This window comes from Spodoptera frugiperda, chromosome 22, assembly GCF_023101765.2.
Source record: "Spodoptera frugiperda isolate SF20-4 chromosome 22, AGI-APGP_CSIRO_Sfru_2.0, whole genome shotgun sequence".
Taxonomy (NCBI): Eukaryota; Metazoa; Arthropoda; class Insecta; order Lepidoptera; family Noctuidae; genus Spodoptera; species Spodoptera frugiperda.
This window is the reverse complement of record NC_064233.1, coordinates 3794260-3817847: the sequence shown is the minus strand read 5'-3', so window position 1 is coordinate 3817847 and position 23588 is coordinate 3794260. Positions and strand designations below refer to the sequence as shown.

Below are 23588 nucleotides of genomic sequence, written 5' to 3'. Positions count from 1 at the left end.
CATTAACAGATTGTCCAACGCTGCTACGGTGCCGCTGCGACATAACAAAAGTTGCGGCGCCGCACCGCTCGTGTGCCCACTGACACGTCAATTCTTTGCGGAGCTAACTCCTCTGGTGTACATAGAAGACGCTGTTTGCTTACCATCAGGTGATCCGTCTGCTCGTTTACCAACCTATTCCATAAAAAAACTGCTTTCATACTACCTCCCTATATGACTATAAAATTTATTACAAATTCCTTTTTTTTTCAAGTTTAACTTTGTATCTGGTAGGCATGAGTCAAACTAAATAAATAACCATAAATAGTTAATAAATTAAAACAAAAAATACGAGAATCAAAATATTTATTGATTATTTGGTTGATTGATCACTCTTACTCTTAACCCTTTAAGCTTTACTCTGTCGGCTATAGACGACAATCAAAATAAATTAAAAACAAACTTTTATGCAGTTTAACATTTATGGCAAATTAAACATGTATAAGTACAAAATTTGAGTTCAATCAGTTGAAGGTATCTGCTTCAAAATTCAGTTGCAAGATTGCACTACACATACAGGGTGTAAACGGAACGCTCCCAAACGCCGCAAACAGAGAAGGTAAAAAACGAGTTTTATTTTCTAAAAAATATAGGATTAAATTAATATAAAAATAAGTCGGGTTTTCCTTCCTGACGCTATAACTCTAGAACGCACTAACCTATTTCCACGGTTTTGCATTCATTGGACAGGTTTCGGGCTCCGTGAGGTTTATAGCAAAGAAAATTCAGGAAAACTTTAAGAGAAAAGCAGGAATCGGGGGAAAATCATTGGTGGCGAAACGGAGTTCGCCGGGTTTGCTAGTAATAGTTATAATCAACTGCTTAAGGCTGATGTTGCATGAATAACACGAAAACAAAAACGATTAAAGTTATAAAAACAGAAACAAATTGTAGCGTTTTTGGTGAGCGTTCCGTTTACACCTAGCATACATTTGTAAGTTAAAAGAAACTTTGTAAATGGTAAAATACAATTTATTCCTTGTCTACAGACGACCGTATTGTTCAAAAAGTTAGACCAGACTAAAATCGACTTTGTCAACACCAGCGTACAACGCCATGTTGGATTCACATATAAAATCAATGGACGCTTCATCCATTTTTACTACAAATACTATCACACCATCTTCAATACTCTTAGATTCTACTTCCCAAGATACTGTAGACAATCCCTTATTATACTTCTCTAACATGATAAACAAATGATCACTTGTAACATCGTATAAAGAACGCAATTTTAATAACATTTTTGTGTGAACTTTTGTGAATATCTTCAAATCTCCGATAGATTCAATGATTTTATTCAGCCATTCAAATGACTCTTGATTTTGGCACGAGTAAATCAAGGAATCATTTTGATAACCGTGACATTTTAGCAGCGGTAACTCTTCACCTTTAATTATATTTTCCGAAATAACTCTTTGAATTTCTTTCGCTTTTTCTACATCAATTTTCTGTATTGGATCGTTCACATGTAGTATATGGGCGATTTTAATTCCACTCTGATTTACAAAACTTTTTTCATTATCACAAATATCTTCCCTTAAATCTAAATTAAGTTTAGGAGTATCACAGTCTGTCTCCACGATACCATTTTGTTGGACACCGCCATCTATCGGTTCACGTGTAAAAACTACATCTAGATTTGTTTCATCTTTACTTATAATACTGGAATTATTATTCACAGTTTCATTATCGACAACCGAACTGACAGTTTCACTATTATCATTATTAGTCTTATCAGTAGCTGTTTCATTTCCATTTTTCTCACTTTGGGCAATTTTGAGCGCATTTTCATTACCATCCGATACTATTTCCTCTTGATAACCAACACAAACAACATATTCAACAGGCGTATCACTTATTTCACTCACACAATCCCTACGTTCAACACTGTTCCTAGCACTTAGATCAAAATTACCCTTTTCACTACCAAAATCAGTCTCTTCCTTCATAATCTTATCCGCTACCGACGTATTTTCTTTTTCATTAGTTTTATTGTACATTTTGGCGAATTCTTTAAGATTTACCAGCGTTGTGCCATGCGGTGTATTGAGTTTCGGTAAATCTTCGTTCAAACTGCTGACGTCATCGTCTGTGATGTCTGCTTCAGTGATGATCGGTCTGCCTAGCTTCCTGTACGGAGGGCTGCTTGAACTGTCGCTTGTACTGTCCAAAGCTATTATAGTTTGTGCTTTCTCTTTAGGCTTGTTGGCGATCGGCGAAAGATTGTGGTAGTATTTCGAGAATGTTAGTGATCTGTGGACAGAAGACATGCTTTTATTATTGTTAAATATAAAAAAGTTAGTCTTAAAATAAGTAGTATTAGTATTTCTCACGAGTTACAATAAAATAAACACAGCTTTTGAAAAAAAAATAGTACATAGGTAAATTAATTATTGAATTTCTTCTTTAACTAATGTGAATCAGTCTACTACTACTGCGCGATGTCCCCGCGTCTACGCACGCTGCTCATAATGAAGAGTCCGTCTGTGACTCGATACCAGTAGAGCTTTTCTCCATTGATTCATGTGAGTGAACCCTGATTTTTAGTTTATTTAGTATGCCTCACAATTACTTAAAAAAAATTTTCGGCTATGGGCGCGTTCACATATAACGTCCGTTTTACAGGTCCGTTTAAACGTGTGTGTTATTAGCGTATGTAGTTGTATGAGCCAGTACACACATAATACAGTATTCCGTATCCAGTAAAAAATACCGATTCGACAAAATAACAGCAATCCGTTTTACGGGTCCGTTAAAACGTATATGTTATTAGCGTATGTAGTTGTATGAGCCAGTACACACATAATACAGTTAAGTTAGTTAAATCCGTTAAGAAGGATCCTGTAAAAATAGACGTTCTATGTGAACTCGCCCTAAATCACCTCCAGTAGCAACGGATCCGTTAAAAAGGATCCTACAAATGCTGTGTGAATACTATCTCCAGTAGCGCCGGATTCGTTAAAACGGATCCTGTTAAAACGGACGTTATATGTGAACGCGCCCTAACTTAAATACCTATTTGACGGGAAATTTGACTAGTTTCAAGCCATGCCTGAGGTTCATTCATGATCAGCACTCCGCCACACACGACGCGGCAACAGTCGCGCTGCTACTATCTGAAATGGCTTGAAACGAGACTCGAACCCGCTACACGTTACACGGCAGTCGGATGGCCAGGCACTGCAATAAGCATGCAGTCTCTGGTGTTGCGGGTGTGAGTGGCTCTGATTGCTTACCATGAGATGATGAAAGTACTCATTTGCTGAATTATAAAAAAAAAACAAAGTTTATACGTACATATAAGAATGATCGAACATAACACCAATTTGCACGTTGTTATCTTGCAAATGATTGAAAATTGCAGTGAAAATCTTCACGACAGCCGGTGGTCCGCCACCCTTGATTCTCAAATTGATATTATCCACCGTAGTTTCTATAAAAACCCTTTGATTTTTATTCAAAACTTTCGTAAATTCAATTTCTAGTTCTTCGGTCTCTGTTTTCAAAAAGTCTAAAAGGCTTAGTAGAATTGAGATTTTTAGTTTCAACAGGTAAAATGCCTTTTGCGTTGCGAATATGGGCAGAGCCGTGTGTACGTATGTGTTTATCTTTTCTTCTGTGGTAAGGCTTTTTATTGGTAGTAATTTTAATGGTATTGGGCGTAGACTTAGTTCTCTGTAATGGAAAAAAGATTTATTAGTTACTGGATCACACAAAGGGTTGTTCCGTGTGGGAATAGAACCCGCGTCACATTGGCAGTAGCCAGTTGCCCCGCCACCGACCATGCAGTCAAATAAAAGTATAATATCATATTATGGGTATGCTTATGCATTATACATTCCATAAAAAGCCGGTAACACACTTATAAGTCCTCTAGTGTTACGGGTGTCCATTGGCGAGGCCGATTGCTTACCATCAGCTGATTCATCTACATACTTGTCTATCGCCATAAAAAAGAAAGAGGTATCTTGGAGTCGATTTTCGGTAAGACAAAATATTTTACTGATGAAAAATTTATGACATTTTTAGCTTGATGCAAGAATCGAACACACGTCATCACTACATAGTATAAAACAAAGTTGCTTTCTCTGTCCCTATGTCCCTTTGTATGCTTAAATCTTTAAAACTACGCAAAGGATTTTGATGCGGTTTTTTTAATAGATAGAGTGATTCAAGAGGAAGGTTTATATGTATAATACATGCATAATAAATATATCACCATTGCACCTATGCGAAGCTGGGGCGGGTCGCTAGTAGTTAAATAAAAAAAAACTACACTCACTTGTTGCTATCAGACATAACGCCTTTAACCACAAAATTTGGCCTCTTGCGGTATTCTTTCAAAATTTTCTTAACAACATCCACTTCTTCGGGCAAGAAGAACTTGGTATTGTGAAGATTCAAATACTCTAGAGCTATTCTCACAAACTTCTGTTCTTTATGAATGAAACTTTTAAAGTACTGTAATGTTTTAGTTTTCAAGTTTTTCGTGAAAATATCTAACATTGCTTGTAGGAAGTCGCTTCTAATGTTACGTGGTGACATAAGTACTGTTCTTGAAGTCAATTGAGTTTCGTTTGTTGGTGAATTGTCTTCGTTTTCGTCTTCTGCAGTTTGAGTTTGTAAACTAGATTTATAGGGGATTACTTTTTTTGTTGGTGAGTTTTGTAGGTGATCTTTTGAGGTTTGGGGTTCGTTTTCAGGTGTTGTTGCGGTTTGGGGTTCGTTTTCAGGTGTTGTTGAGGTTTGGGGTTCGTTTTCAGGTGTTGTTGAGGTTTGGGGTTCGTTTTCAGGTGTTGTTGAGGTTTGGGGTTCGTTTTCAGGTGTTTTTGAGGTTTGGGGCTCGTTTTGGAGTGTTGTTGCGGTTTGGGGTTCGTTTTCAGGTGTTTTTGAGGTTTGGGGCTCGTTTTCAGGTGTTGTTGAGGTTTGTGGCTCGTTTTCAGGTGTTGTTGAGGTTTGTGGCTCGTTTTCAGGTGTTGTTGCGGTTTGGGGTTCGTTTTCAGGTGTTGTTGAGGTTTGGGGCTCATTTTGAGGTGTTTTTGCGGTTTGGAGCTCATTTTGCGGCGGTGTTGAGGTCTTACACTGATTTTGGAATGTTTTGGAGGGCTGATTCTCCGGCGACGATAAGTTTTGGGGATCGTTTTGCAGTGGTATTATTGTCTCGGACTGATTTTGCTGTGTTGTTGAGCTTGAAGACTGATTTTGCGGTGGTATGAAGTGCCGAGATCGTTTAGGGACCTGTTCCTCATTTTCCAGCGGTTTCAAATTCTGTGTCTCAATGTCCGGAGTTTTTGAACTTTTAGGCTTATTTTCAGGCGATTTGGAACTACTATCTGGCTTATTTATTATGCCTGTTTTGGTAATTTTCCGTATAACTAAAGTCTTAGAGTCGTTTTTATTTTTTTTCAGCATTTCATCAAACGATATGTTTTCTTGCAGTAGTTGTTTCGTTTTCTCCACAATAACATCGGAGTCTGAAGGCTGTGTGTCCGTCTGTTCGTCGTTGTTAATCCAATCTTGTGTCGATTTCGGAAACGGTGTCTTCTTTTGAGCGGACTGTTGTTTCGCTACATCACGTTTCTTGTGACCGAAGCCGACGCCTTTTACCTGTAAAAATTAATTTAAATTTAAACGTACGAACCAAACGTGTACACACTCACACGTACGCACGCAAACACACGGACGCACGTACGCACGTACGCACTCACGCACGCACTTACGTACGCTCGCACGCACACACACGTACGCACATACATCAGGTGACTTGTCTGCTTTTTTTTTAATAATTTAGAGGTAAGTATACTTACTTGGTCAATTTCCAGCATTATAGGCTCTATGATGCCGGTGCCCCTCGCTCCGAGCGCTCCCCCACTCCAGCCCATACCGCGCATCATACTGGAAAATAATCATTATTATGACATTGATACGCTTTTTACTTTACTTTTTACACGTGGCCAAAGGACACTTCTCGTACGGAGAAGGTTTGAGGTTTACTAGCCACCCTTGCTCAATGCGGATTGGCTAATTAATACGACGTTTGCTTCCTATTAGCCTATAGCCTTCCTAAATAAATGGACTATCCGACAAAAAGAATTCTACAATTCGAACCACTAGTTCCGGAGATTAGCGCGTTCAAATAAATACAGAAAATAGTAGCCAATCTGAAAAAAACAGAAGTCGCCTCACGGCCTCACAGAAAACGTGAAAAAACGCTTGCGTTGTGTTTCGTTGTGTGAGTGATGTTACCGGAGGCCCAATTACACCCCTTCCCATCCCTGATTCCCCAACAACGACAAGCCTCCAGAGGCCTGTGTGAACACCAGTGTTTCGTATGTCCACGGGCGGTGGCAATTGCTTACCATCGGGTGATTCGTCTGCTCGTTTACCATAAGCTGTTGGTGTGTGTATTTAATATCAAAACACTTACCGCATGGCCTTATCGCTCTGCACGGGGTTAGCCAACCCTTCCCTGAGCTTGCCCTTACGTTCCAACTCCAGGCCGCGCCAAGTTATCTTCTCGTTGACTTTCCTAAAACCATGCTGTAGTTAATTATCGGTTCAACCACCCCTAAATTGTCCCTTAACTAAGTATTACTTAGCGTGAAGGAGTACCTAAACTAACCCCTTACTTGTATTGTTGAGTCACTTATGGGTTGGTGAAAACCAACATGTCGTTAAGTGTCTTCTATCTAATAATTAATAATATCTTCTAGCGGCCAAACGTCGGCCCATTTGACATTAAAAAAAAGCCTTTTTCGCCTGGCTTGCCCCACGTTAGTATTTTAGTCAAGTAGCGAGTATTTAGTAGATGTGTCTCGCTTCGATTTTGGAACAGAAACGAGAGAGAGCCACTATGTGTTTCGCTACTGGTCTACAATACTAGCGTAGTGCGAACAAGGCACTAACTTTGGGTAAGTGCAGGTATGTAAGATACGTAGCAATTGGCGTCCCATTGTCTTTGCCCATGGGAGGCAGGCGTGAGGTTATTGGTGGTAATTAAGAACGCAATCTTTACTTTTTAATGCTGTTAAGTTTATAATTGTAAACGTTAGGTTGGCAACACTTTTTGCTATCTGTTCTGTCTTGGCGGTAAAGCTGTTGTATCTGTAAAAGTCTTGCTGAATATAGTCTATTTTTTTCCGTACTCTAAACAGTTTTATTATATCATCCACGTCTTAAAATCATTATGAATGTATGATAGTGAGAACGTGTACCTACTAGTCCACTAGACTATATCCCTCCTTCACATTAAAGAGTTTGCCATAATTAAAATAGACAAAGTCGCGGTCAACAGCTAGTACCATAATAAAATAACTTACCTCGGTTTTTCCCGGGCAGGCGTCTTGTCCACGCTGGAAGCGCGACTCGAGCTTTCCGCATCAGAGTCAGAATCATCAGACACAATAATGTTTCTGAAATACAGAAATTATCTATCATTCTATACTTATAGCATCAGAGTCAGAATCTTCAGACACGATAATATTCCTGAAATACAGAAATTATCTATCATTCTATTCTTATAGCATCAGAGTCAGAATCTTCAGACACGATAATATTTCTGAAATACAGAAATTATCTATCAGTTTTTAAACTGACATGGTCACTAACACTATTATTAGAACTTATAACGGGATAGCTAAAATGAATAAACATGGTAAATATCCCGTTATAAGTTCTAATAATAATTATCTATCATCCTATTCTTATGGCTAAACGTGAAGCTATACAAAACCAGTTTACCATGGTCTCGCTTTGTATGATCTTTCTACACATTCGACGGTCAGTTTATACTGGTAATATGTAGTGTAGGGTGATTGGTAATTAGTGAACGATATTTAAACACGTTATTGTACTCATGATTACAAACAACTTTCCCAAAGAAACTTTGTTTGTATACTCATTAGTTTTATTTTATCACAATAACAAAACAACATTTTGCGCGTGTGCTTTCGCATGATCAGCTGATAGCAGCGACCCGTCCACGCTCGCGTTATAGGAAGACTCGTGCGTATTTTGAAACATTACGCGCGCGTGCTAATAAAATTTTGTTATTGTGATAAAAATAAAACTAATGAGTATAGAAAAACAGTATCTTTGGGAAAGTTGTTTGTAATCATGAGTACAATCACGTGTTTAAATATCGTTCACTAATTACCAGTCACCCTATATACCTAGTATATCATGGTCTGGTTCTGTATGATCTTTCCACACAATCGACGGTCAGTTTATACTGGTTTTGCATAGCTTAATGTGTTTTGGGTTAATAAAGGTACATTATTATAAACCTTATATTATGTGTTAGGTTTTCACATATTATGGATATATAAAAAAGGATAAATGACCCATCTCCTAGATGTAAAATTGAAGACGAAAAGCAAACCAAGAATATAATACCAGTGTGGCGACACATGACAATTGACAGATGACAGAAGTCGCACATAGACGGTCGACGAGCAAATCAACAGATGACGTCATATATCCTGCATCGCACATGCGAAGTTTACATGCGAATAAACATGGATACAGAAAGCCCGCCAGGCTGAACACCTCGCCTGGTCGGAGGATCCTCCTTTTCTTAGGGAACTTTACTCTCTGTTCCCTAAACCAGATATTTACTATAAGAACAGTTAGTTAAATTAATTATTAATACAGCACCCTTAGTACGAGTTTGCTTTTCGTTGAACGAAAACGAAACGAGAAAGCGGTCGGCGCTGATTGGCCAACGCAAATGAACCAACCAATCAAAGCGCCGAAACGTTAAACAAACTCGTATTAAGACCATTGATTCAGTATTGTGATTGTGTTAGTAAATCACTAGAAGCATTGTTGTTGAACCTACTTTGATACCCGAGACAGATGAAAATTATGAATATTTTCTTTCATACTTGATCTGCTTGCAACAGTGCCGAAATATCGAAAACTCATAGACATATGTAAATAAACATAGTACATATCCCGTCTTAAGTTCTATTTTAATTACTATGTTATCGGCTTACTCACGTAACTGTTTGACGAGGAACTCGACTAGTTTCAAGCCATGCTAGAAGCTCATATTCATGAGCAGCATTCCGCGACACACGACGCGGCGACTGTCGCGCTGCTACTGTAGGCACATGAATATGAACCTCTAGCATGGCTTGAAACTAGTCGAGTTCCTCGTCAAACAATTACGTGAGTAAGCCGATAACATAGTAATTAATTTAGTATGTCTCACAAAAGTTACAATAAAATCTTAAGTTCTAATGATAGAAAATTATGAAGTTATGAAGTTTTAGTTATTAATTATTGTGTTATCAAAAACTTTGTAATAAACGACTTTACACTATGTTAGAGAAGCACCTTAGGTACACCATGTTAGTTCACAAAAACCGCAACCCACATTCAGTCTGGCTGTATGCAGTACATACCTTGATTCTAAAGCTTCTATCTCTTTTTGTCTATCTAACTTTTTCTTTGCAACCCTCGCTCTCTGTCTCTTCGTATTTCTCAATCTTTATTTAAATTAAAATATAATAAAAAAACTATTTAAATAAATAATATATGTATATATAATTTATCATACCAATTAAAAAACTAAAAAACCCGACTGCGTTTCTTTATAATATTTAAATGAAAAATCCCTAAAACAAGAAAGTCATCGTAAAATTGAAGCAGTCGGGACCCATTCTAAATATGAAAACTTAGTGAGGGCACATACTTACGGCTGGCTTTTTAGAATGGGTCCCGACTGCTTCAATTTTACGATGACTTTCTTGTTTTAGGGATTTTTCATTTAAATATTATAAAGAAACGCAGTCGGGTTTTTTAGTTTTTTAAATTACCTTTTTTATTTTATGGTATTTTAGTTTTATTATTTTTATATTTTGATATATCTAGTGTCACTCTCACAGTAAATACGAATCAAACGACCCCTATCAAGCAGAAATCCATCAAGTCGTTCAGGCTAGAGAGTGAGAAATATTCGAATTTGGCGCCAAAAATCCGCCATTTTGATTTTTAAATATTTTGATATATCCAGTGTCACTCTCACAGTAAATACGAATCCAACGACACCTCTCAAGTCAAAATCCATCAAGCCGTTTAGGGTAGAGAGTGAGAAATATTCGAATTTGGCGCCAAAAATCCGCCATTTTGATTTTTAAATATTTTGATATATCCAGTGTCACTCTCACAGTAAATACGAATCCAACGACACCTCTCAAGCCAAAATCCATCAAGCCTATCTCTTTTTGTTTAGGCTGCAGGGCGTGCCAAACAATTATACATACATACATACATACATACATACATACATACATACATATATACATACATACTCTCGAAAAACATAACCCTCCTTCTGGCGCAGTCGGGTAAAAAATTAACATAAACTTAACGCGTTTTAATATCTGAAGAGTTAGTTAAGAAGTTCAAATATACTATAATTATAACAGCCACTTTGCACAATTTATGTTATAAGTCCTATGTAATAGGGAATGAATCTATTGCCATATACTGGACACTATTCCAGAGTCCGTGCTAAGGAATTTTGGAAAAATTGAATAAACCTCATTAAAATAATACTTAGCCCGACCCGGGAATCGAACCCGAAACTCATTTTGTAAGTGGCGAAAGGCGTTACTTTAAGTAATAAAGAAAGTGTAAAATAATAGATTTTTGAGATATTTAACAATTAATTTAAGATTAAACATATAAAAACTAAAAAATAAATAAAAGAAAATAATAATAAATAAATAATACCTTTTTTTTAATACACTGGCGGGTATTTCAGGCACCTCAGGCACACCATTTATACTATTTAATAAATCTTTCAATTTAATTTTATTCCTCCTTTGGCTAAAACGACAAATTACAAAAACTAAAATATAAATAAAAAATAAACATACTATAACTAAAAATAAATATAAAATAGACAACTTTTTATTGAACAATTTTATTTAACTTGCCCCGTTTGTTTGGTTCAAAAGTAATTGGAATTTTACCCCCCTTCCTGTCATTTTATCGATCTAAGCGTTAACGGTACTTTTCCACCAGAGATGTACTATGTAGCTATGCTACGAAGATGTAATAGCTAAGCTGTGAAATTATCTTTATCTATTAAGTATCTATTATCTGGTATCAGTGGAAACGATCACAATATGTGACCGTTTGTATGTATCGTATGTCGCAGTGCAAGTAGATGTGCTATGAAGAATTACCAAAGCACTCATCTCTAGCACACATCCATAGCACGCGTACATTACACGCATCTTTCCATATTATAAAAAACTTATCTTAGTTGAACTGGAGAGCACATTTATAATGCTATATAGCATACCACATCATAGATGTGGTAGCAGACTTATTTCTAGAAAATTAATGTTTGATCCTTTTTGAATATTTTATTGTATCAGATAGACGAAATATATTTTATTACTAAAACTATCTTTGTTTAATTATATTATCATACTATTTCCGTCTAGCAACTAAATATATCTACTACTTAAAAGACTAGCTTCTACCAGCTGATTCGCCCGCGTTTCCGTGGGATAAAGAGTGGCCTATGTGTTATTCCAGACCATAATCTACCCCTATTCCAAATTTCATCTCGATCTCTTAAGCCGTTTTGACGTAAAGGAGTCACAAACAAACATACAAACTATCGCATTTATAATATAACTAGCAAATCCGGCGAACTCCGTTTCGCCACCAATGATTTTCTCTATTTTCCTGCTTTTCTCTTGATTTTTTCCTGAATTTTCTTTTCTATAGATCTTAAGGAGCTGGAAATCGGTTCATGTGTTCTGGAGTTATAGCGTCAGGAAGAAAAACCCGACTTATTTTAATACTAGCTCTTTCCGCGCTGGGTGAGGCGAGAGGGAGTGTCAGACTTACAGACTAAAGACCATCCGGTGACCTATTCTTATAGCCGAAGCCTGAACTCCTAAATGCACTTCTTCGCAGCCCTAAGAATTATTTAATTCGTAGCACACAGTACACACACAGCGCACACACACACACAACACACACACACATCACACACAACACACAGCATAATACACACAGATTACGCGCGGCGCAAACGCACGTATGCAGCACGCACGGGGCACACACGGACGTGTGTGGTGTGTACATGGCTGTAACAACAAACACAAATACTTACTGAAACTTTAAATAAGGGTCAACGAAGCCCCCCTTCTTCTTCTTTTTAATTTTCTTGGTGGCAGCGTATACTTTGTATGTCGGCAACATATCCTTGAGCTGTCTGAACAGTTTGCACGTTTCCTCCGTCCACTGCACTCGTGGGTCCGGTTTCGGCCATTTTATACATTGCCTGTAGAACCTGCATTCATATTTAAATATTTTAGTATAATTATGTTTGGTATAATTCCATTTCATATAAATTACTAGCTACTTCCGCGCGATTCACCCGCACTGCTCGGTTCCTATTGATCGTGGCGTGATGATTTATAGCCTATAACCTTCCTTGATAAATGCGCTATCCAACACAAAAAGAATTATTCAAATCAGACCAGTAGTTCCTGAGATTAGCGCGTTCAAACAAACAAACAAACAAACTCTTCAGCTTTATAATATTAGTATAGATTATAATATTAGTATAGATATACCAACCAATACAAACCAGATCTGGTTTAATGGTGCAAAATATGTTAAACTTTATTGTAATATAACAAATAAATAAATAATAAACAAAATCAATTTCATATAAATTATTTTGCCCCGTTGGTCAAGTGGTCGCAAGTGCCTCTGCAGGACTAGGGATCTCGGGGTCGATTCCTGCTTAGGGCAAAAGTATTACTGGGTATTTTCGGCTTTTCGACAATTTCTCAGTAGTAGCACGGAGTTTGGAATTGTACCCAGTATATGGCAATAGGCTCACCCCCCTATTCCATGGGAGTTAAAACACAAATGATGAAAAGTAAGTGTACATTGGACAGTGGCATTACGTGCCGTAAGGTGCAGGAAGAACTTCTGCCGTCCACCCTCGTTCGGGAATTAAAGGTGTGATGTTGGTGTTGTTTAAATTATTTTTGGTATACTAAAGATTAATGGCGGCGCTGATCGCTTACGCATCAGGTGACTCGTTTGCTCGTTAGCCACCTATTCCATAAAAAAATGATTTATTTCCATCTATTCCATAAAAAAAAATTAGATGACCTATAATACGATATATGATGATATTTTACGACCCGGTAATCGAACACGAGACGCCTTCGTCCGGCAATCGCACTTGCGAGCGCTCGACCAACGACGCAGTCTCAAGTAATGAAATATTATACGAAATTATCACTACATAGTATAAAACAAAGTCGCTTTCTCTGTCCCTATGTCCCTTTGTATGCTTAAATCTTTAAAACTACGCAACGGATTTTAATGCGGTTTTTTTTAATAGATAGAGTGATTCAAGAGGAAGGTTTATATGTATAATACATGCATAATATATCACCATTGCACCCATACGAAACTGGGGCGGGTCGCTAGTTGATTATGTAAAATAAAAAAGCATATATATGAAAACTAGCTACTTCCGCGCGGTTTCACCCGCTCTGCTTGGCTCCTATTGGTCATAGCGTGATGTTTTAAGCATATAGCCTTCCTGAATGAATGCACTATTCAACACAAAAAAATATTCAAATCGGATCAGCAGTTCTGGAGATTAGCGCGTTCAAACAAACAAACAAACAAACTCTTCAGCTTTATAATATTAGTATAGATACATGCTTAATATATCACCATCGCACCTATGCGAAACTGGGGCGGGTCGCTAGTATTATTTCCTTGCCCGCCTAAAAAAACAAATGCCTGCATTCTGAAACTTGGATCTAATAACACTAAATATAAGTTGTATCCGGGTCTGGGTGTCATGTGTATCGCATGAACTTGTATGTTTGTAAACGCACCCACAATACAGGAGATAATCCTAATGTGGGGTAACATTAAGTCCTCCAAAAAAAAATCAAACAAACAAACTCTTCAGCTTTATAATATTAGTATTAGTATAGATGATACGAACCAGTATTCGTTACCGTCGTTGGGCGAGAACACAATCATTGGTTTGTCGCTGTCCATAAACTTGAGTATTTCGATGAGAGCTTTCTTGGCGAACTCGGCGGTCGCGAGTGTATTGCTCTTCCTTACTTTAATAAGCTGGGACGCACAGATTTGTGCTCGATTATTTGATGCTTGTGGTTGCGGTGGGTTCCTGTGGACGAGAGATGGGTAATTATTAAGTGTGGGAGAGCGATGCTTCGGCACAAATGGGCCGGCTCGACCGGAGTGATACCAGGGGCCTTAGTCTGTTAACAGATTGAACGTCGATCAGTGATCAGTGCAAGAGGGACGGAGCTATACAACAGTTTTCTATAGCTCCGTCAAATCTTGCACTGATCACTGATCGATCATTCTGAAACAATTCTAATAGCAGACTAAGGCCCCACGGCCTCATAGAAAACCGACGTGAGTTGTGTGACTGAGGTTACCGGAGGCCTTAATTAGGCACCTAAAGTCCGCCATTCATTGTTACCAATCCTAAAGCAAAATTATGAACCCAATAAATAAATATATTTTTTAAAGTGAGAGAGCCATACTTCGGCCCGAAATTATACATATACATTACATACATAATGGTCAAAGTGAGAACCTCCTTTTGTTTTGAAGTCGGTTAAAAACGTTTGTTTTAATAAATATAGAGTGATTCAAGAAGGTTAATATATAATTACGTATGTACGTGTGGTAAAAGGTATTTAGTAATAGTTTAAATACACTTACATATTAGTACTTATATTACTATCACTTGGTTGCGATATCACAGTGGTTGCAGGCGGTTTCTCTGTCTTCTCCATCAACAGGTACCTGAAATATATACATTTTGATGAGTACACAAAACTTTTTTAACCTATTGTGGCGAAACATTCTTAAAAGAACAAATTGCTGATTAAATGACAGTAATACGCATTGATTGATTAGAATGTGTGAGTGTGTAGAAATATGTGAGTGGTCGATTTCTATAAGTCTCTGTTCAGCTCCGCGCAGCTCAGCTTCTGTGGTAGGTAACATATTCATTTTTTAAAAATTGCCCCTCATTAAAATTATCTCCTGTGCCGTGGGTGCGTTTACAAACATGCAAGTTCACATGCACATGACACCTAGACCCGACACAATAATTTGAGGATCACACAAAGAATGTCACCTACACCAGAGATGGCGAACCTTTGTGCGAAAATGTGCCATTTTTTAAAGGAATGTTGATTTAGATGGTTGATGTGCCATCAAAATAATAATAGTTTTTTTTTTTGGTAGTTCGTTAAGCAATATTGATGCTGAACTGGAATCATTTAGGTAACTCTGAATCTTTAATGTTATTCATATATGAAAATAACGATAGGCATAGGGCAGATTCTGTGATAGTAACGTGCCCAAAATATTGTGCTGCGTGCCAATGGTTCACCATCCCTGACCTACACGTTGCACGGCAGCCAGTTGTCTAACCCCTGCACCAACCATGCAATCATCACCAAACATTATCATTTAAAAAAAAAAACAAAACTTACTTCTTCTCATTCCCAGACTCAATAGTCTGCATTTTCAAATCGTAATTATTATAAAATGTCTTGAGCTCGTCACGCAGCGTGCTACACAAATCCTGTATAACCGGATCACTGTCCGTTACATCTTCACTTTGTATCAAACTGTTTAGGTACTGTATCTGTTCGTCGTTTAATTCTGGGAATATTTTCGACTTTGCCTTGTTTTGTATGAAAGCCAGTGTTACTCGGAGACAATGGGTCTTGAAGCCAATTGAGACTTGGTCTGAGGGAGATGAGCTTTGGCTGCCCGTTGATATTGATGCTGCTGGTGATAGTGATAAGTCTGTTTCTGAACTGTAAATTAATAAGTGGTATTTTAGGTTAACAAACAAACATTACTACTTTCGCATTTATAATAGACTAGTGGTCACCTAGTGGTCGAAATTCGACCATATACGATTTAATTTACAATACCATTTAACATACGTTCAAGGATATTTTTTATTTAACTCAAACTCAAACTCTTTTATAAAACTCTATTCATATTAGACGTGAGAATATTTTGACGTTTTGTCAAATACGATCAGATAGATACTATGCATGTGTGTGTAATGTTTTATTTATTAATTTAATGTACTTTATAAGCATTATTTTTGAAAAATATTAGCATTCTGGACTTCTCCTACACATAAACTATAAGTGTACCAAATTTTATGCTCCTACGTCCGCGCAATTTTCGTAAAAAGAGGTATGTACAAAGTTTTTGCATCACGTATTAATATATAGATACTAGCTACTTCCGCGCGGTTTCACCCGCTCTGCTCGACTCCTATTGGTCATAGCGTGATGTTTTATAGCCTATAGCCTTCCTCGATAAATGCACTATCCAACACAAAAAGAATTATTTAATTCGGACCAGTAGTTCCGGAGATTAGCGCGTTCAAACAAACAAACTCTTCAGCTTTATAATATTTATTTATTTATTACTCTTTATGCACATGAATGTGTACAAGGTGGGCTTAATGCCGTAGGCATTTTCTACCAGCCAAACCTTTAGGTGATGCAGTGAAAAACCAGTGGTAGGTGCATGGAGCAAGTAAATACAGAAAAGCTCAGGTGGAAAAATAGAATATACTTACTTACACAAATATGTACCAATATATATATATATATATATATATATATATATATGTTATTTAAACATATATATATATATATATGTTTAAATAACATGGAAAAATAATAAACCTACATAATAACAATACATATACTATTTACATATAATATATACATACTAATTATAGTGATGATCATGATGAAGACTCTGACAACCTCTTCAGAAGAAGCTCCCGAACTCTCCGCTTGAACGTCAAGCGAGTAGACAGCATCCTGACATCGGTGGGGAGCGCGTTCCACAGCAAGATGGATTGGATAAAAAAGAAGAATGAAGGAATTTAGTGTGGTGTGTAGGACATTGAAGGAGACGGTTATTGGAAGAGCGTAGATATTTGCTGTGGTTGGCGCAAGTGTACTGAAAAAGAGAGGAAAGGTAGCTAGGCGAAGAAGCTGAGTTGAGGAAGGAGAAAAGTGTGGTAAGCGCCCTTTGCTCCCTGCGCTGGCGTATGGGCAGCCACTTTAATTGCATCCGATGTGCAGAAACGTGATCATATTTACGCAGGTTGAAAACGAATCGAATGCAGTTATTCAGAAGTCGGTCGAGTTTATTGAGGAGATCTGCATTCAGGTCGTAATAACAAACATCCGCATAATCTATAATAGGGAACAATAAGGCCTGCACTAGCATTGACTTGGTGGTAGACGGAAGCAAGTTCTTAACGCGATAAAGAGACCGCAGTGATCCGGTGACCGTTTTGCACACATTTGTGACTTGTGCCTGCCAGTTCAGATTGCTGTCGATGAGCAAGCCGAGATCTTTGACGTCACTACCGAACGGCACGATCACACCGTCGAAGACAACAGGCGGCAGGGATGCACCGTCAACCTTACTCAGAGACCGAGAGCTTCCGATGATGATCGCCTGGCATTTATTAGGGTTCACCGCGATCCCAAAACGTGCCGACCAGCTGCTGATGGCAGACAAGTCAGCATTAATTCTAGTGATGGCGCTCGGTAAGTCGTCAAAGTCGGCCTGACAGTAAATCTGCAAGTCGTCGGCATACAGATGGTACGAACACTGAAGTTCTGAGGTGATTAGATTAATAAATATGGAAAATAAGAGAGGTGAAAGTATGCCGCCTTGAGGAACGCCAGCTTTTAATTCGCGCCAATTTGATGTTGAGTCACCATGTTTGACCGACTGCTGACGCTCCTGAAGATAAGAAGAAAACCATTCCAGTGACTCGCCAGAGACCGTAAGGTGGGATAGGATACCTAAAAGGATGTCGTGACTGACCATACTGAAGGCATTCGAGAAGTCAACCAAAACCAGGATATATTATATATTATATATAGTAATATAGTATAATAGTATAGTATAGATTAGTAGGATATGTCATGTCAATTCAACATGATGAGTAGGCTCAAGAATTTGATGAAATAGCAAGTAAAGTTATATGGTAAAGGAGCGCAAAGGAACGGTCGGATCACACGTACCTTTAATATGAGTTTTCTTTACGTTTAACCGTTTCCGTGCGGATGATGCCGCACAGGCACCATGTAAATCTATTGCGTATGGCGTATGGTGCCCGAGAGGATACAAAACTAAATCATACAAAACTCGGCTTAAACGACATTCGTCAAAAGAGCCCCCTAAATAAAAGTGTCTTTATTTGTCACCCTTATCATGCCCACAGTGTTCGTTTTAAGTAATTTCGCAAATTAGCTGACGTCAGGGGTTGTAAACCAAGTTGCCGACACATTCTATTATTGATTATAATTCTAACAGCCCACTTTCTGGAATGTTTCTCAAAAATCAAATGCTTTTGTCATAAGGTTCATTGTTGCCTAAAAACGTACAAAGAGTGCGCTGTTCGCCGGCCCTTCGCCTACGAAGTACCGTATTTCCTTGCGTATACGGTTGATTATTGTTTAAAACTACGCCGTTCATAATTGTTTGCGCCGGCGCACAGTATAATATTTTGATAAACTAGACGGACAAAAGTCAATTTAGGACATGTCTTAAATGATCCTTCTAACGCCAAAGAATCAAGACAAGCTGCTTTGCTCTGGTATTGGTACAAAATAATTTTGTCCCGCTAGTTTTTCATACTAACTGTGCGGTGCATAACTATTTCACCCCGGCCGGGGCGGCGGGGCCCCGCACTTCTGTCTTGCTGCCCTTAGTAAACAGACGTGACGTGATCTTACTGCTTATATTTTCGACGACATTCGCTTGTGCACTTGGACTCCGTGATTTTAAATTTGTGACGACATTGGCTTGTGTTATTGGACTCTTTGATTTTAAATTTGTATTCGGACTTCCCATTCAGTTAAATGTTCTACAGTAATCCAGTATTTTGTAGAGAAACAATTTTATCATCAAAATAGTGAAGTTAAAATTGTTTCCCTACAAAACACTGTATTATAAATAATAATAAATAAATATCACCTCGCGACAAACTCAAGTGGTACGTGTATAAATTCTTTACAACACTTGAATAAATAAATCCATGAAATAATGCAAAAAGGTTTACGACCCCTAATATAAATTAGTCACTTACCTTCCATTTCCATAAAAACACACAGATCGTCACTTTTAAACGCACTGAACGAATTTACTGACTGCCTACGTTAGATACACAATGTCAAATGATTATTTTAGCAAGTAGAAACACGAAAACAAGCTAAAAGTGACAATTCATGGCGGATGATTCCCCAGGGGAATCATCAAACTTTCTGGCGCTTGGTGCCTCAGAGGCATCACAGAATTTTTGTTTGACGCCAGGCACTAAAGATTGCTAAAAAGACTTCCGCACGGAATCGGTTAAAGTAATCGAAACGCGAGCACGTTAGCTCTGATTGGTTTACTCGTTCGCGCCTGTCAGAGCGCCGAACGCGTTTACGTTTCGAACTCGTTCAACGTAAAGCAAACTCATACTAAGGGTACCGATTGGTCGGTTCGAATAAACCAACCAATCAGAGCGTCGAACGTGCTTGCGTTTCGGTCTCGGTCAACATAAAGCAAACTCGTACTAAGGGCACTAATTGGTCAACTCGAATAAACCAACCAATTAGAAGGCCGAACGCGCTCTCGTTTCGATCTCGTTAAACGCAAAGTAAACTCGTTACGGCGGAAAGCGGACTGTGGTACGTAGGTACGTAATTGTATGTACCAAACCGGTTTAATAAAAAAAAATAACAAGGAAATTTTTCTCGCAAATTGGCAACCCTACTCTTTTATATTTCACGGGGAATCCCTTGAAAGTATCTACATCTTGTCTTACGTCACTGATATTTTATACTTCCGTGTTAGTTAACAACAGTTTTTGTTCGGGGATTCCCTCGATTGTATTTTAAGCATCGCAATGTCGATTCTTATGTAATGACACGAGGAACTTGTTATACCTATCTATTATACTATTATACGTATCTATTATAATTAAATTGCAAACATGAATCACACTTTTTATAGCAGACTTGCTAATGTCGCGCGGATTCACTCGTTGCTCGGATATTTTGGATCGTGATAAGCAAACGGCGTGGTAAGCGATGTCGTGGTGACCCGGAGGTTTAAGAAGGCTCCTCATGCATGAGGATAACGGTTCGAAACCTACCAACGGCAAGTACCAATGTGACATTTTCCGAGTTATATGTTCTTTCTAAGATTATTTAAACACCACTAACAGCGAAGAAAAACATCGTGAGGAAACCTGAATTTCGTTTCAAAGATCCTCACATTTGTCAAATTGGTAAATACCCTTAACATAATTGATGACAATCATTCCCATTGTATGTAACAGTAACAAGGGTTATCATCTTGATATCAAGTACAATGTCTTTATCTTCGTGCTATCACTAAGTAGTGATACTTCAAGCACTACTATATTGTACAGTGGATATCAGAGTTGAATACATTAGTCATCAGGCAGATCTGTCCTCCGCTATACACACAAAATGTCGCATTTATATTTATAATATTAATAAGAAAAGATTGACACTGACTGCCTCGTTGGCCGAGTGATCGTAAGGGTCTCGGGTTCAATTCCCAGGTCGCGCAAAGTATTACTGGGTCATTTTCGGTTTTTTTAATTAAGTCAAGTATGGAGTCTTGTAATGTGACCGGTATATGGCAACCCCTTATTACATGGGACTAACAAAATAAATTGTGAAAAATGGGTGTACATTGTAGTGCTAAAATGTGAATCTCTGCATACTCCTTTAGGGATAAAAGGCGTGACGATATCCAAAGGGTTATCAAAATAAATATAGGTAATGTTAAAGAGTGAAGCCCACTAAACGTCAATAGACGTCGCGGCAGGCCCAGAAGGAGATGGCGGGATGAACTCGACGCCTATGAAAAGGATTGGCCACAGAAAGCTCTGCATAGAGACGAGTGGAAGGAGGGTAGGGAGGCCTTTGCCCTGCAGTGGGACGACTATGGCTGAAAATAAATAATAATATTAAAGAACTCACTTTGGTGTTGATGACACGGGAGTCCCATCAGGGGCACCAAAATATTTCTTCTCAACTGTTAGGATTATGCTGTAAATAAGAAAACATATTTAAAATATAAACCAATAAGAAAATAGCACTTTAAATGTGACCAATAAGATTCATTTTCGTAAAACTAATAATACTGTGTTGTGGGCTTATGGGGCCAACTTATACTTTGTTTAAAAATAATAATTGTTTATTTCAGAGACTTGCTCCATAGTTTGTTAGTGATACAACTTACATAATTTAAATAACTTTTTACAAAACTAATAATACTGTGTTGTGGGCTTATGGGTGCTTATGGGGTCAACTTATACTATGTTTAATAATAATAATTGTTTATATTGGAGACTTGTTCCATAGTTTGTTAGTGATACAACTTACATAACTTAAATAACTTTTAGTTATATTTTGTTAGTAGTATTATAATATATTATAAATATATTGAAATAATAATTCAACAGTCACAATGGTAGAGAACCAATTAACTTAGAGAAAAAATAAAATAATCATTAGATTTAGCACAGCTTAGACAAATTTTATCATTAATCTGTGAACTGAACATTACACATCATTAAGCTTAGTTCTTCCCTAACAACTTTTAAACCTCCCATTATGTATTTAATATGAGATACAATAAAAATATTTTGTGTTGCACTTTGGTCTATTTTCAAGCATATTTCTGGAGTTATGAAGGTTTTAATATGCATACTTGGGTTATAAACTAAAAGTGCTATGTTATAGGCTTATAGGAATAGCATTATACAAAGTTTATGGAATCAAATTCTTTGCTAAATAAGATCCAATAAGTTTTACTCCAGAGTTTGTATTAAAACTTATTATAATAACATGAAAAACTAATCACATTAAAAAAAATAATCAGATTTAATAATGATAAGTATAAAAAAATATAAAAAGATAAAGAATTATAAACTAATATTTAGTAGGGGGCAATGGGCACCGCTTTTCTTGTTAGTCGTGGGACACTGGGCCCATTTTCACCAAGTTAAACCCGAGAAGAAGAGACCTCCACAAAGATAAAAAATGATATTAAAATAATGATAAGAGACAGGTATGAGGTTACATATATAAAAAAAAAATACCAATCACCATAAAATACATAAATAGAAAAAAAAAAAAACAAAACTTACTTTTTAACATTCTCTACATATTTGTATGCATGTGCCAGTTTGAAATCAGCCTTTTTTAAAAGCATTAACTGTAGAATATTATCACAAACGTTCCTATATTTATAATCATCTAAGGACTGGGATTCCAATAACTCCATATCATCAATTATCATTTTAAAAAACTCCTCATAAGCTTTCACATTGTAAAAAAATGGGAGATACATGAATTTAATTTCATCATTGTCTATGAAATTTTGTAACTTCATGAAATTCAAACATAGAATGTTGTAATCCAATTTTTTCACATAATCATCGAAAACATCGTTTAATTTCCTTCTTTTGTTTTTTGGCGGGGTAGCGTCTACTTTCGCCGCGTTTTCACCGCTTTTTGGCGGTAAATCTTCTTTACAATTTTCACACATCTCTGAAACTTTGTTTCTAGTATTTTCTTTCTGATTATCATTAGATGATATGCTACTTTTAATTCCGGAACCATTTTTATCACTATTTTTACAATTATCACAGCCTAAGGCTACATCTAAATTAGATTTGGCAAGAGCCATGGCACTTATGAAATATCTTTTTGATTTCAAGATATTACGACTTAATTTAAAAACACAGCATCGAAAAATATTTTTATTATATAAAAATCTTTTCGTATTACATCACTAATTAAAACTCTACTTATTGTACTTATTTTCATACAAAAATACTTAAAATACGTTTCAACTGGTGATCGTAACGGTCAATCATGAATCAAAATAATTCAAGATTTAAATAAAACTAATGATCTCGTCTCACCCTCAATACTTTCCCTCCTTCTCTTCATGAACGATAGTTCCAAAGAGAATATCACTTGTAGATAGTTCAACAATAATATTTTAAATGAACAACTCGCCGACTTGCCGTCTACCTTATACCTTCACAACACAACTTTGAGAAGAAATTAATCAATATCTTAAACATTCATAAACACAATTTATTGCATTACGATTCGGTTGAAGAAGGACAGTTATACTTTATTTGCATTAGTTGGTGAATGAAGGTAAATGAAAATCTGAATATTTTCGCTCCAATTCGAATTTTCTTATTTAGCGAAAATGGAACGTGAACCGAGCTGAAGTAACTGTCAATCAAACTGTCAGACTTTATTGCGCGACATGTGTTTTTTTGGTAACTTTACGGTGGTAAGTTTAAGTTGGATATTTTGGTAGGTTTTTTGCTTTTACAAAACGTGCACAAGTATATATTTTATATTTGATACTACGTAATTATA

General features: G+C 37.1%; 2 protein-coding genes across 2 annotated transcripts; both read right to left on the bottom strand.

The window, feature by feature from the left end:
* Positions 1–650: 650 nt before the first annotated feature.
* Positions 651–4919, bottom strand: LOC126912069 (uncharacterized). The gene is made up of 3 exons (XM_050702362.1): positions 4325–4919; positions 3340–3717; positions 651–2295 (listed from the first exon to the last, which is right to left on the bottom strand). Exons 1-3 carry the CDS (start codon positions 4585–4587, stop codon positions 1050–1052), a joined length of 1887 nt encoding a protein of 628 aa, XP_050558319.1. The 5' UTR covers positions 4588–4919; the 3' UTR covers positions 651–1049.
* A 200-nt stretch (positions 4920–5119) lies between these two features.
* Positions 5120–23478, bottom strand: LOC118279749 (uncharacterized). The gene is made up of 11 exons (XM_050702462.1): positions 22334–23478; positions 21162–21230; positions 15594–15923; positions 14812–14895; positions 14057–14245; positions 12185–12364; positions 7362–7454; positions 6470–6571; positions 5850–5937; positions 5281–5649; positions 5120–5230 (listed from the first exon to the last, which is right to left on the bottom strand). The coding sequence occupies exons 1-11, from the start codon at positions 22873–22875 to the stop codon at positions 5120–5122; spliced, it is 2157 nt and encodes a 718-aa protein (XP_050558419.1). The 5' UTR covers positions 22876–23478.
* Between the last annotated feature and the right edge of the window lie 110 nt (positions 23479–23588).